This window comes from Lissotriton vulgaris, chromosome 1_1, assembly GCF_964263255.1.
Source record: "Lissotriton vulgaris chromosome 1_1, aLisVul1.2, whole genome shotgun sequence".
NCBI lineage: Eukaryota > Metazoa > Chordata > Amphibia > Caudata > Salamandridae > Lissotriton > Lissotriton vulgaris.
The window spans coordinates 1,696,449,479-1,696,464,326 of record NC_141685.1 but is presented as its reverse complement, the minus strand read 5'-3'; the positions used below and the strand labels follow the sequence as shown (position 1 = coordinate 1,696,464,326).

The 14,848-nt window shown below is 43.1% G+C and overlaps 2 protein-coding genes across 2 annotated transcripts in view; one reads left to right on the top strand and one right to left on the bottom strand.

Annotated features, from left to right (window-relative positions):
- Positions 1 to 3,904: 3,904 nt before the first annotated feature.
- XXYLT1 (xyloside xylosyltransferase 1) lies at positions 3,905 to 6,927 on the bottom strand. The gene has a single exon (XM_086918938.1). The coding sequence runs from the start codon at positions 6,398 to 6,400 to the stop codon at positions 5,213 to 5,215; it is 1,188 nt and encodes a 395-aa protein (XP_086775064.1). The 5' UTR covers positions 6,401 to 6,927; the 3' UTR covers positions 3,905 to 5,212.
- A 429-nt stretch (positions 6,928 to 7,356) lies between these two features.
- Positions 7,357 to 14,848, top strand: part of GDI2 (GDP dissociation inhibitor 2) — a 292,509-nt gene continuing 285,017 nt past the window's right edge. The window contains exon 1 of the mRNA XM_086918937.1: positions 7,357 to 7,628. Within this exon, the coding sequence (XP_086775063.1) occupies positions 7,584 to 7,628 (45 nt within the window). The 5' untranslated portion in view covers positions 7,357 to 7,583. The remainder of the gene's footprint in view (positions 7,629 to 14,848) is intronic.

Below are 14,848 nucleotides of genomic sequence, written 5' to 3'. Positions count from 1 at the left end.
GGGCAGGCTGGTCCCTCCGGTCCTGCGACGAACCCCTTGAACCACCCGGGTCCAGGCCCGGCTGGGCATGGGGCCTGATCCTCACTGTCTCGTCAGTCTATTTAAAGATGTCTTCGGGTGTATCGAAGAAGTGTGTCCGTGACTGGTATATCACACGCAGGCGGGCCGGATACAGCAGGGGATACTGGATTTTCAGACCCCGCAATTTGGCCTTGGCAGCTATGAAGGAGTGACGCTGCTGCTGCACAAGCTTGGTGTAGTCGGGGAATATCATGATCTTCTGATTCTCGAATGAAATAGAGTCCCTGGTTCTTGCTTCCCGCAAGATAGTGTCTCTATCATGATAATTCAACTGTCTAGCGATCACTGGTCTGGGGCGATCGCCCTCCAGCGGCCTCTGTGTCAGGGCTCGATGCGCCCGCTCAATTACAAAGCAAGTGGAGAGAACCCCCGAGGGCAGCCAGCCCTCCAACCACTGGGTCAGAAACTGTGCCATATTTCCTTTCTCACACCTCTCCGGAAAACGAAGCGAAGGTTATTTCTACGTGCGCGCCCTTTGGCATCCTCCACACGGAGCGCTAGGCCCTTTTGAGTGTGTTCCATCGCCGCCATTTTCTGCTACAGGGTCTTGACGTCGTCTTCCACCACCGAAATCCTGGATTCCGTCTCCGTAATCCGTGCCACAGCATTCCGCAGGTCTTGTCGCAGCAGGGTCACATCCGCACCCACTGCCCCAATCTTGGCGTCCAGCATGTCCCTGGACTGGGTGATCGCTGCCATGAGCGCCGCATTGTCCGGCCCCGCTCCATGACCTCCTCCGGATGCCCCGGACCCCCCACTGGGCCCTGTGAATTTATCGATGGGTCCTTGTTTGGAGGGACCGCCGCCACCCCTGGTCATGACTACGGTCAACCCCGGGGTTGCCACGTTGTGGGTGTGCGCGCCAATGCAGATTCCACGTACCTTCAAGAATGTCCCGTGTAGGCCTACCCAGGGGTTCTTCTGCACCTAGATGTAAGCGTCTTTGATACAGCTACCACTGGTACTGGACTGGTTCCCTGGCCAAAACTGGAACAGATACCGCAAATCGGTATCAGACTGGCCTTCGGTCCGTGTCCACCGCGCCGGCCACCTCGTGGTTCTTCAGTCCCGTGACCCACCTGCTGCTGGCCGCTCTGCACTAGGTCACCGGGTGCTGCGGGCCCATGCACTTTAGTGGCCGTCCTCCCAAGGCCCGCAGTCGACAGCACCAACATCAGGGCCTCAGGGAAGCTACCCACTGTTTGTACACTACTTCAGGGCTGCGCCAGGCACGGGCACAATCCACGCCAGCCCGCTCAACTGCCTACTAGTCCAACTCACAAGGAAGTATAATCGCGTTGTGCTCAATCCTCTGTGTGGGGCCACATACCCGGATCTCAGCCTCCCAAGTCCTGCCGCCAGTTTGTCGCCGCCAGAGTCGGCGCCAAACTTGAGGCCCCGGCTGCCCGGCAACGATGTAGGCCACCGCTCCCCCCGGGGGGGTCCTCTGTGCGCCACTTGCCTCTCCTGCGGTCGGCAAGGCAGCTTGGGGCTCGTCTGCCGCTCCGCCGGCCTCAGGGAACTCCAGGCCCCGGTACAGCAGCAGCACGGCCGGCCCGCACAAAAGTCTTCCTGCCCGGCAACACCAAAATCAAGGCCCCGGCCTCGCTGTCCAGGACTAGGCCGCAGGACGCCGCCAGTGATTCCGCTGCACTGCACAGCCCAGGAGCACCGCTTCCTGCACCGGAAGGCTCTCCTCACCTTCGGACACACTTGCCCCCCAGTTGGTCAGCGGTGTGGGTCCGGGGGGCCAGGATAGTCTGATTTCGATCGGGCCGGCAGGAGCTCTAGGAAGCTGCAACCGCCATCGTCGCCCGCTAAGCCACGCCCCCCGTGTACCGGGTATTTAATGTGGGCTCAATAACTTATTAAATCATTGCTCTCGCTGCCAGTCCACTTCATTTTATCCTCTGTTTATCAATACCGTACATACAGCGTAGCAGCAAAACCGAAAGGACAAGTGCCAAGAAGCAGCGCCTGTCAGTACAAAGGTTTGAGAGGACTCAAGTAGCCAGACACGTCACAAGACCACCCCACCATGCACAGCGGGTGCGTGAGTCTGCTAACAAACCCAAAGTATAGATTGGGAAAATTTTGAACTTGCATTACAATCGTGTGTAGGCACTGTAACTGTAACCTCCATGTCGGCTGCAAACCATAGGCACTCTACGAGTATGTTAGTTCACACTTGGAAACACATTTTCAGAATGCACCGGTGTATTAAACGAACGCCCAGGACTGGGAACATCTGTTCTGTACGAAAGAGGACGGGCGGGACGCACTCTGACTGATGCACAAATCATAATATATATTCCTGTGCAGCTATGTGCCCCAGAGCCTGCGCTGCCTGAGGCACGGCTATGGTAGTGAGTTCCAGGCCACCTATTTGCGCCCTCCATGCCTCCCAGCCCTTGTTGTATCATGCCCTGTCCCTGTGATACTAGCTCTTATTACATACTCCTGTGGGAATCTTCTTTCGTATTTCTTTCTTGCTCCAGCTGAAGCTACTATACCAGTGCCCCCCAACCCTCTTTACATTAGTCCCCAACTTTTACGCCCTACCATTTTCAGATGTCACCCGCTACCACTGCTGTCTTCAGGTGTGGCTAGGGACCTCTGTTCTAGTAATTTGAGGGATTTCTCCAATTGCGAAAGTCGCGTGCGGAGTGCCTGCTAAACCCTGAGTATTTGGTCATGGCAATCCCACGGATATAGACTTTGAACGTTATCCATACTACTGCAAATGTGTCAACCAACCCAATGTTACACTCAAAAAACGTGTTTAAGGCTTCCACAAGTTCTGATCTTAAAACTGGGTCCAGGAGTGAGTATGGGGGGGAACCGCCAGGTGAAAGGAGGGATGTGTTTATGTGTGCACAATCCACCACCAGCAAGACAGGTGAGTGACCTGAATACATCCTGGGAAGTACCACACAGTCGCAGGTCTGGTTGTATAGTATGCTGGAGGCCAACCAATAATCTATCCTGGTGTGTAGGTTATGATATGCTGAATAGTGTGTGTACCCACCCTTACCTGAATGTCTCTCTCTCCATACGTCTTTTAGGTCCATTTGTGTCATTGCCTCTGCAATTGTCCGCGCTGAGGCTGAGATGCGTCGCTCTGGGCCCCCGATTGGTCCATTCATGGATCAAGAATACAATTAAGATCTCCACTCCAGAGCTGCATGTCCCCTTCGTAGTTTAACATTTTCTCAAGTATGTTTACATTGAATGTTGAATTATCAAAGTTAGGGCTGTAGATGTTAACTAGAGTGAGGTCAATTCCCTTTCCTTTACATCTCGAAATGGCAAATCTCCCCTTTGGGTCCGAGTCAAGCGGTTCCAGTTTCAATTCAGATTTTAGATTAATACAGGTGATCAAGTTAGAAATAAACTTAACACGGCTTGTGTTTCTAAGAGGAGTTTACCTACATAGGCGTCAACAAAGTGCTAATTTAATTTTCTTCTAGTCCATTTCATTATTTTGGATGGACAATGGTCAACTGTCTTAAGTCACTGCAAGTAGACCTTTGCAAAAAATCATCAACTCATTTCGTTATTTAGGATGGACAGTGGTTAATGGTCTTAAGTCACTGCAAATAGTCCTTTGCAAAAAAACATCAACTCTTTGTTTTTGCCTACAAATTGTTTCCCTATACATTGGCTGACACCTTTAACTTATGTGTCAGAATAGTAAGAAGAGAGTCACTTTAGTCTTGCGTGAAGTAATGCTCCCATTAAAGAAGGCTATGACTTAAGCATTTAAAAAATGTGCTGTCCCAACACTGAAGTGATGTTCGACTTCATACAAGTAAGAACAGGGTTTCAAGTGGGCAGCACTTTTGCAAATATCTCTTTATTAAATATTAGACTTAAAACAAACATGCATTTCATCACAGTGGTAAGGATTCTGTTTCCTTCTTATTTGCCTAGACATCATCAACAAAGAAATATTGGTGGTTTAAAAAGCTATTGGTGTTCTTTAGGTTGTTCATATTTCAAATGCAAAGGAAATTTCACATTGAAAGTTTATGACCTTCCGCTACAAAGCGTAGTAAGCTACAAGAAAAGATGAGATAATGTGAAAGAGAGAAAGTGTGTGTGCAAGAGCTACAAAGGGATATAGATAGAGCAAAAGAGAAAAAGAAAGAAATTGAATAAGTATTGCATTCATTATACAAAGAAAAGTCTAGAGTCAGGAAAGTAATCCAACAATTCAATTTTGGTCCACGGGTTGGTCTTGAAATGATTCAAAAGTTGATTACCAGATATCTAATACAGTAATGAATATGCACTTTTGGCATTTTTAAGAGTTCATGTGCGAGAAAAATTTAAAAACTAATGAAACCACTGAAATACATTGTTTATAGCTGCACTGACAATTGACTCATAAAACAGATCAATAGCCTCCGATCTGCATATTGCTCCGGTAATACTGTCCTTGCTGTATGCTAGACGGCACCACTGTAATTCAGGCTTTGCATTATTCTAATATACAGATATCTGTCCAACAAAACAAGTGAAAAATGCACATATCCCAACAAAAAAAAAAAAAAAGAAGGACGTCGGTCCACGTTTGGTCAGAAAGAGGGACAGGTTCCAACTTCCTTCAAAAGAATTTGGCAGGCTGATTTTTGCGGAGGAACAGGGGAAAATAAATGTACAAAATGGAAATTACTACCTCAAAAATGTCTCTTAAATTAGAGGGGCCTGGGAGGTATATTTAAAAGCCATTGTTTAAATTACCAAATAGCCGTCTCGCCATGATCCTCGTGGTACATTGCATCCCCTCTTGGCATCAAACTACTTTTCTTTAAAAGTGTAATGTAGGATAGCTTTTGAACATTAAAGTTATTTTCTTTACAGGAACTCCCATCATTCACATATTAAGTGTTCTGCTCATTTTAAGGGTTAGCGGTAAGGCCCGTTGCCCAGTACTTTTAATGTGACTTTCTTTATAAGAATAGTCCTGTTCTGTAGATTTCACTCGATGATCACTTTAATAGTGCTCCTAAGGTTGTTTTCAGCAAAGTAGTAATTTGTCACGCATGGACAATTGTGGTGTTTATGCAGCCCACGCTGGCCCACATACACTAATAGTGTACAGTCACCATTCTGTACAGATCCGGTGCTATTCTTCTGGTATTGGCGTGTTACAGTTTCCATGAATAATTTTGATATGACCTTCACACCTATTGTACAAATCAAATATTTCACTGTATCCGTGATCCCGCCACCAAGTACAAAGCTGTCTGTTCCAAACACATTCTAAGACATGGAAGAGTTCTGGGTGCTCCATACCAATCATGGTAAAGAAGTCCTGGTCTCCTAAGTGGCCCTTGAAATGGTATTTCTCTGCCAACTGGCTAACCACTTTGGGTTCTAGCAACTGATTGTAGAGTCTTGATTGGCGCATGGCATCCAGGTTCAGCAGCATTACTCCACTATTAAATCCGGGCAAACCATCAGGAGGGGGGTCACCAACTTTGGTTTTAGGATTTTCTCTGCGAAACTGCCAAAAAGTGTGCCTATATACAGGTTGCATTTCCTGTGCTATTCCAATGACAGCTGTGTGAATAAAATTGTCAAATTCTTCAAACAGCTCCCTGATGTTAGCTTTGTACTTCAGATCTAGATCTAGCTGTATTATCCTGGAAATCTCCTTTGGCATTATCCGATGCATTGCCACAGATAGGAAGAAGATGGAATCACTGTAGTAAGTTCCTGAACCGGCACTAAAGTGCTTTTGCATTGCTTCTACAATAGGGAACAGTTTTTCAGTGAAAGCACTTACATCATGAAATATGACTTTGTATTTGAAGGGCACTCCCTGCAGGAGTTCTCTCAGGACCATCTTGCCTACTTCTTTGCTAGGGTCATCGGTTAGGAAGTGCAGATTCAGCACTTCACTGGCTTCGAATTTGGCATATTTGACAAGTGAGCTGATAGCCACTTGAAACTTCTCCCTGAGGCCCTGGTTTCTCTCCACCTTGGTGAACATCATAAGCAGATGGTAATCCGTGACCATGCCTCTGTTGCTGGTGTCCAGGCCCTTGCTCTTGGAAGGGGTTCGACTTCCATCAATGTTGCTGCCCCCCAGCCTCCCATCGGAGAAGGAAAGTTCTGTGTCATAGGTGGTAGCCTGGGCAACCTGGTTCTCCTTTATCCTCTTGGTGGTACTGGAGAAGTTCTCCCTCTCAGCTCCAAAGTAATAGAAAGCACACACTGCCAACGCTGCAGCTAACAGCAAAGCACATTGGTAAGACCTCACGTTGCTGAGTCTGGCCATCAGGGAAGCTAGCACGCGTTGTGTGCTCATTCTCCGCTTGGGATATTGTCCATCAACCTCTACGAGATACTGACAGCATAGAAAGAGATGTCAGACTAATTGAGAAAATGTTACAATTCAAAAAATGGTCGCAAGTACGGCTTTAAACATAAAAATGCTCCAATCCAAGATGGCCGCTATTAGTATTCTAACGTGAAAGTATTCAGGTCGAATTAGCAGAAATGTTTATTTTGGTCAAATAAAATAGGAACCAAAAAAGAGGCCAGCAACACACAATCCCGTGAAATAACGCAGTCTTGCACTACCCTCTTCAAAGAAAGGATCAATCCCAGGCACTCACTTTTATGTCCGAGCAAAACGCTCCGTCCCAGGTGGCAGGCTCATGTTTATCGTAAAAAAAAAAAAACATTCCTAATTGAAGGCTGCGTTATGACTCCGTTAAGACCGTATACCTAACCAAAATGGTCACCACACCGTCTATATTTATCGAGTTAGTTCCATTACAGGATATCCGAACGTGTAGACGTAATTTTGTTCCAGTAAAAATGTCAGCTACATTCCACCTCTCGCGAAGTAAAGACCAGCGTGGATTGTCACTGTACAGCTATAATCGCTTTGCAGTGCCCCCGGAGGACTGAATGCAACCGTGCGTTACCTACCAATTCCGCCCTCTCGAAAAATAGAGTGCAGTTCTTCTTATAAACGAGTAAATTGCGCAAAAATATGTTCTTCATTTAAAAAATGCATACCATCCTTGACTTTGCGTTAAAGCACTTTACGCCGAACTGATAATAAAGGACGGATTAATTAAGTAATCTGACTTCAGACCAACACCGATCAAGGAAAATTGCCACATTTCAATCCCACAACGGGGGTTGGTAATGGAGTCGTTGAGAAGCTATAGAGAACAATGTGCTGTATAGACTAGTCAATGTGGTCTTTCGCTTATTCCAAGAAAGAGTTTCTCTTGCTAGTCCCTTGTCAATGTTCATAGTGCCCCACCCATCTGTCTCACTGCAGTCCGCAGAGCCTGTCCGTACGGAAGCCGCGAGAGCACTCACGACCGATTCCGCGTTTCCTTCTCCCCTGCCCTATTCCGAGCTCCATTTTCTTTCTCCCACCGCCCGCGGGAACCGCTACGGTCAGTGACATACAGGAGCAAGCCAAGACCAAAAATAACACCGGAAGACCTGCGCCTTCATACTCGACAGCCATGAATGAGGAGTACGACGTGATCGTGCTGGGCACCGGACTGACGGTGAGTGAGGCGAGGGCGCAAAGTCTACGCGTCTGGCTAGTAACCGAAAACAGCCACGTCCTGGTCGAGAGAGAGTAGCAAATTTGCTGCGGGTGTATAACCTGGGGTGCTCACTATAACCTAGATGATCACGATAAGTTCAGACACGTGACCGCATTAGCACCTAGGAAGAAAAAAAAGTTTCATGACGCTAGCCTACCTTGTAGGGAGGGCGATTGTGCTACATAATCAGGGTGACGCATCCTTGCAACAGGAAGTAACCAAAACCAGAAAACTAAAGCGGGGTGGCATAGGGAGGTGATTATTTGTACTCGCCAGTGACAGTGGCCACTCTTACGAGTGAATGAGATGGCATTCTGTAGAAGTAGTATCTGACTCTAAGAAAGAACGGATTAAACCTTTACAACCTTGCCGAGTTGTCAGTTTACAGGGGCTTTCTTGCCCTCTTTATTAAAGAACCAGTTCACACCGGATTGGTGCTTGGTCTTAGCCTTTTCCTGGTAGAGTGAGTGTTAAACACATTAAATGGAGGAGAGACTCAAAGAGCCGATCTCTTGTTGGTCCGGGGAGAGGCTCACTGGCACAGATCGCCTTTGAAGCTCAAATGGTTTGCGTTATTGAGTCCTTACAGAGAGGGGTGGCAGGTTCGCCAGGAAGAAGTGCGAGGAGGTCCGACTTGGTTATGCCAGTGTCTACTTCCTGTTGATGTCAGGCGCCCGATGCAGGAAATTAGATAGTTCAGTTGCTCGGGATAGAGAAAAGAGTCTGCAAGGAAAAGAAGGGTGTTAAAGGTTGCGAGGCGGAAATGAGGGTCAAGCTACTGGAAGGAAACGGAACATAGATGCTAAGTAAAGGGTATTCTCCAGGCCACGCGTATTATTCTGGGGATGAAGGAAGTCGGATCTTGCCCAGGCGTTGACGAGAACATACATAAACGTTTATTGTAGTCTAGTTGCAACACGAGTTGCAAAACTTCAGTACTGCATATTAATACGGCGTCATACAGATTCTTAGAATGTACAGTTGAAACTTGTCCGTTTTGTAAATGTTTTTATTCGAAACAAGTTTTCAAGATTTTCTATGAAAGTTTTCGAAATGTAAAACTTTTGAAAATAATGTGAATTCTTTAATAACCTCGGCGCTTATAAATCCTTTTACCGGTTAATGCATATTTGACAACTTTATGTAACTTCTATTGTGTTAAGTGAGTTGTGAGAGGATGGGCAGGAACAGTTTATGAAAGGACTAGGTGTGCCGTTGCCTCTTTTATCATGTTTCACAGGAAGGTATACGGGTTTTTTTACTCCAAATTATCACGGGTACCAACATACGTCCAAGAGCCTTTAATCGTGTTTTTAATCAGCCCCACATTGCACTCAGCAGTATCACTATGCATTGGTGTATCAGACACAATTAAAAGATCGTCCTTATTAAGCACATATATTAGAGTCCTCACACCCTCTTTAGCGCAGCATAGCATCAGATCCATATAGTTGGCAAAACACTATCGTACCAACAGCACTCATACGCTAGAACTACTCTTCTAAATTCAGTATAAACATGCCACCCCTCATGCGTACTACATTATAATACACTGTGATGATTGTGGTTCATACCTAGAAAAAACTCCATTCAATGAAAAGCCATTCAATGAAAAACATGAGTCCTTCGGCTCACCCACCCATATATGCCAGACTTGGTAAGGACTTTCCGAAGATTAAAAAAATATATATATCTTTATGGCATTTCACCATAATGTAATAATCATGTAAGGGAAGGTTGCATAGATCCAAGTTTAATATGCACTGGCGTTGGACATGTTAGTGCCTAAAATTTGGGAGAGCAATTTGATGACCAGTGCAGTCTCGAAGCACTCTCAACTAAAGCCTCCCATTTTTTGGCATTCCTTAGTCTTCAGGCCAGTGGATCTTTGCTACCGTGACAGAATGGAGCTGTAACACATTTGCATTTCAAATATAATCATCAACTTTCAGTAACTTAAAGCTCAGTCTATTTTGAGAGGTTTAGAATAGTTTTACAGCTTTATTTCTCATTAAGACATTAGTATTGTTTTCGACATTTTTATTCAGATTAGTCAATTTATAGATATATTGAGAAAATGTTTCATTAGAATCAGCATAATAAAGATGGTGTGTTTTAAAAAGGAAATAGTCCCGATCTTAGTCTAAAAGTCTTAACCTTAATAAGAACTCATAAAGAGTATAGATTAGACAGCGGTTGTAAGACTAATTATCATATGCCCATGAAGGTTGTGAGGGTACTATATAGAAAATAAAAGATATGCGATATAACAAGGAGGCAGAGGAATTGAACTATGTACATATATTGCTGAATTTTCAAATGTACTGTTTAATACAAAAGGCAATAAAATGTTTTTTTTTTTAAACAAAAAAACATAACGAGTCCTCTTAGAAAAGCACAAGATTCTGGAGCGTTTTGCATTTGTTAGTCAAAGAATGAACTCCCCATAAAGAGCAGTTCCAGAAACAGCGGAGTTCCCCAACAATTTGCAGTGGCAACTGTTCATAAAATCTAGGATGATTTATCACATTAGAAGCTAAGAATAACTAGGAGAAAGGCTCCACGCAAAAAGAGCAGGATAATAGTAAAATCACTGTCAGTAGTAGCACACAGTAATCTGAGCAAGAATAAAGGAAAAAATAATGAATAAAGCTTAGAGGGTAAGGTGGCATGGAAAAGAAAGAATACCCCTAATTTCACTAGTTAGGAACAGGTATATAATAAAACATAAACACATTTGCAATATTCAGCACAGTTTGTCCATTGGAAACTGTCTTCAGATGGTCTGTTTTCTAAACATTCACGCTGGTGAGCAGTTATCTAAAAGTTTCCAATATGTCTGCGCTAGATATGCGAGGGAAAGTTCTCATGAGAACCTTTGCAGCCCTGTTCTGTTAGCAGTATCCCATTGTGTGGACAAAGGGCTAGTCTGAAGCATTGAAACATTTCCATCAGTAAGTCTTGATGAGACTGTGCAAATCAATATCCTCACAAAGTTCAACATTGCTAATACTCTATTTATTATAAAATATATCAGAATACATTGTATAGTGAAATAAGGAAATGGTATGAGGATGCTAGGAGATACATTTCTTTTACAGCAGCTTATTTTAAAGTGATGAATGATTATACAGTTAGAGATGATTAGATCTGCCGTTTCTGAGAGGCATTTTATTTTAATGTCAAGAAGTTGACAAAATATTTTTCAGGCCTAGTCGTAGAAGCACATTGGGTATGAGAGCCTACCACTTACTTAAGCTGCACATTTAGTTCTATACAGTCAATAAAGCATCTTCTTTTATGGTTAACTCGTTGACCGTGGCGCGAATTCCGCCGCGATGCAGGATATTTAATGAGTGGGCGTGTTTCGGACAGCCCCCGGCTGTCCTCCGCACACGCCCACTGTGACGTTAGGCAGTCGGGGGTGTCCGATGCACCCAACGGGTTAAAGCTCCATGATTTATTTATCACATTCTAAAGAATCTTCATGTATGTTATCAGTTTTCTCTTCTACAGATAAAATAAAATACAACTGATTTTCAAATGTCAGGCACATTTTCCTAATTGTTCACCAAGGCAAATTTTATGAAAAAGGTTAATTTGAATAGTATATCCCTTCTGATGATTTTTAAATCATCACTCAATAAGGTTTCAGAATGCACTTTCGTTATCAATTATCGTTTTCTCTTTAGCTCCCTAAATATTAGAGATTTTTATGTAGTCATCATTCATAATACCATGCATTCCCATTTCCCTTTTATATATTTTTTCTGAAGATTTTCTTGTCTTTTTTTGTGAGAAATATTTACAACTCAATAATAGTGCATAAAGAAATATTAGACAAAGTCCCACTATTAATATTAGCATTAATATAGTTTTCAGTATACATTTCCCTGCTGTTGAAAATAAATTTCCAATAGTGCTTAATAATACTTTCCCCAAATTTTCATACAAACTTGGTGTTTCCAGTTCATGTAATTCGGGGTCTAAATCTGAAATGTTCTTTGCATAACCTTCTATTTCTATGCTTTCGTTGAGTTTCTATGCTTTCGTTGAGTATGTATGAACAGCAATGAGTTAATTTCATCATCCGGTAAACTCCTCCATTCTCTGCAAGTAGTGTGTCTAAAGCAAGACGGTTCTGCAAAACCATCAACGTTATAGCAACTAACTCTGTGTTAATCACAGGCAAGGCTCCAGATGTGCTGGTCGCCATTTTGTCCACTACTGTCACTATCTTCCTAATCTTTTCACCGTTTATAATGACACCTACAGGTGGAATTACTTGTCCAAATATATCTCCTTCTAATCTGTATGCTGGTATTAAAGTTAATGCATCTAAGCTTGTAACATAATACTTTTTCGGAATCAACATGCCCAAATAGCAAGCTCCCTCTAAATCAGATAGCAACAGGAAATAAGCGTTTTGTCCATAAATGTAGTAGGCACCTGGAATTGCATTCTCCTCTCCATGTACTATCTGCCAAGATCCGCCTGTCAATTCTAAATTGTGTTCACGTGTACTAATCCCTACATGTCTTGTCCTTTTTGGTGTTCTGTTTTTGTAAATGCAAATGTTCCTTTTGTGTCGGATGTCAAGGGGAGTTTAGGGTTAACCATTTTTTTAAAATTCATTTTCTTTTTTCTTCTATGCATTTTCTAAGACATAACCCTTTTTTAATCTGTAGTTTTTGTCATGTTAATGTACCTTTCTTCTAAAGCCATTATGTATGAAATTTCTACAGATCTCATTAGACAAGTTTACATTGTTTTCGGAAGCACTTACACTTTCTGTAGGTGTATGTGGAAAGAAATAATACCAAGCTGTGTCCATCTCTTTTGCTTGCGTGTGTTAAGTCATGCTTTCTATCAACGGTACTCTTGAAAGTACTAAATTATAAGAATAAAAGTATTCAAAATGTCCTTGCCTATAAACTAACAATAGTAAAATACCACAGGAAACAGCATAAGACCAGGGTATGTGATAGTAAATAACCTCCTCAGAAACAGAAGTGGGTACATATGCACAGACATGGCAATCTTCTACATCCATAGCATTATGGTATGCTTGAACTAATCTAGAATAAACCGTAGTAGAAAATGTGTCTTTCTTTTAACCTACAATGGCGTGACTAAAATAATTTTTTCTAAGATCAGATGTGTGTGTATCAGTAAGGTTCTTTGTCTTAAGCTCTGTCTCGGGTGTTAAATAAAACCCTATTAGTACTATAGTGATCATTATTACTATTACAGAAACAGATATCATGATACACTTGCACTTATTTCTAATGCAACACATTTTTTATGAATCAAACAAAACTTAGTACAATGTTTTTAGTTAGTGGCTTTTCAATTACAGTTGGTGGTCTTTTTTTTTTTTTTTTATTCTTTGAGCTTCAGTTTTCTAAATAGACAGTTCTTAAACCTACTTTGTGTTCTTCTAAAATGTTATCCCTAACTCTTCTGTAGCTTTTTCTCAGGCCTAAGTTAGTCTTCTTTAAACAAATGACTAAAATAATAAACCTTTCACCTTCCTGTCTTTACAGTTTCTTTTTCTTCAACTTCTTTTGCAATATCTTTTGGCTTTCAGGGTGACTCTCAAAATTCAGGATTCACATTGCACAAGTCTTCTAATATAACATTCAGAGCAGTGTTCACATAATAGAGCCATTCAGGTGCAGAGTTGCTCTGACAAGGTACTCGTGCTCTTTTAAATCTCTTTATTACTTGTTGATTTGGATATTTACCACTTTCCCTGTCTGTTTCATCTTCTTCAGATATGAGCTCTGGAATCCTAGCTATTGAAATACTTCTTCTTGGGTTCTTTTTTTTCATTACTCATTGGCGATTCTGCTTGCCGATTTTATTTATTTTTTCTTCTCCTTACTCAGGGCCTTGTTCCTTCTCCTGGGTGGTTTTTGTAATCTACTACCAGTCCTTGAGTATTTCCAACTTGAGGCTTAGATCTCGGCTTCAATTTTGTTAGCGATCTCAATACTACTTTCTGTCATTTCAGGCACTTGTCTTCTAGCTTGCTGATCTTCACCTCTTTCCTCTTCTTGTGGCTGGACTGGTACTGGTGCTGCTGGTCGGGTGGTCCCTCTTCTGGCAGTGCAGCCACCAAAGCTCTTTTTTTCAGGATCGATGACCAAAGGCACTTTTTCTGGATTGCTCACTCTTTTAGTGTGTGAGGCATGAATCCAGTTTGTAACTCCAGCACATTTAACAGCAGTGTTCACAGTCAAGATCACATGGAAGGGGCCTTTCCATCTGGGTTCAAATGAGTCTTCTGGATGTGCTTCTTGATGATGAGCCAGTCGCAGGGACTGAGGCCATGGCATGTTTTTTGGTGGAAGTCAGGTGTGGCCGCTGATACCTGATGAAAGACAGAATGAACCACATCAGCTAGTTCTTTGTAGTATTCCAAGATTACATCATCTGTATTATTCACAAGAGCATTTGCAGGTATAGCTGGTAATCTCATAGCCATGCCCATAAGGATTTCATGTGTTGATAGTCATGTTTTACTGCCTGGGGTATTTAGAATGCTTATTAGCCCCTTCCATGCTGATGACAGAACGGTTCCGTCATCAGCTACGGGTGAGCTGTGCTGATGACGGAACCGTTCCGTCATGAGCCCGTTAGAACCTTAGAACCCTCAGCACAGCGCGAAAATTCGCGCCGCGCTGAAGGGGTTAACACCAAAGGAAAAAACATCAGGCCACTTTATGGAAGTCGAACAACACACTTGCCATTTTGGACTTGATGGTACCAATCATTCGTTTCACGATACCTGATGCTTCTGTTCTGTAACTGCAGTGTAATCTTTGCTCAATCTGTAAGGCTGTACAAATCATCTGCATTACTTCATTGTTGAATTAAGATCCTCAGTCTGACTCGAGAAATTGGCATGACCTACCTAGGCATAAGTTCTCGTGTAAACAACTTGGCTACAGTAGACTGTTGTTTCTTCTCGTCGGCTAGGCTTCCACCCATCTCGAGAAAAAGAAATCGCCAGACTATACCTCAACCCGTTCTATACAGGCATGTAGAAAAAAATCCATCTGCCTCCTATTGAAAGGATTACCAGATCCCCCTCCCCCCCCCTTGTGTGTCAAGGTGACATGTTCTTTTCCCTGCATTCAGTTGCTGTCATATATCACACACCTGTGACAGAT

Coding starts and splice junctions, on each gene's coding strand:
- XXYLT1 (XM_086918938.1), bottom strand. CDS start 6,400: ATGAGCACACAACGCGTGCTAGCTTCCCTGATGGCCAGACTCAGCAAC.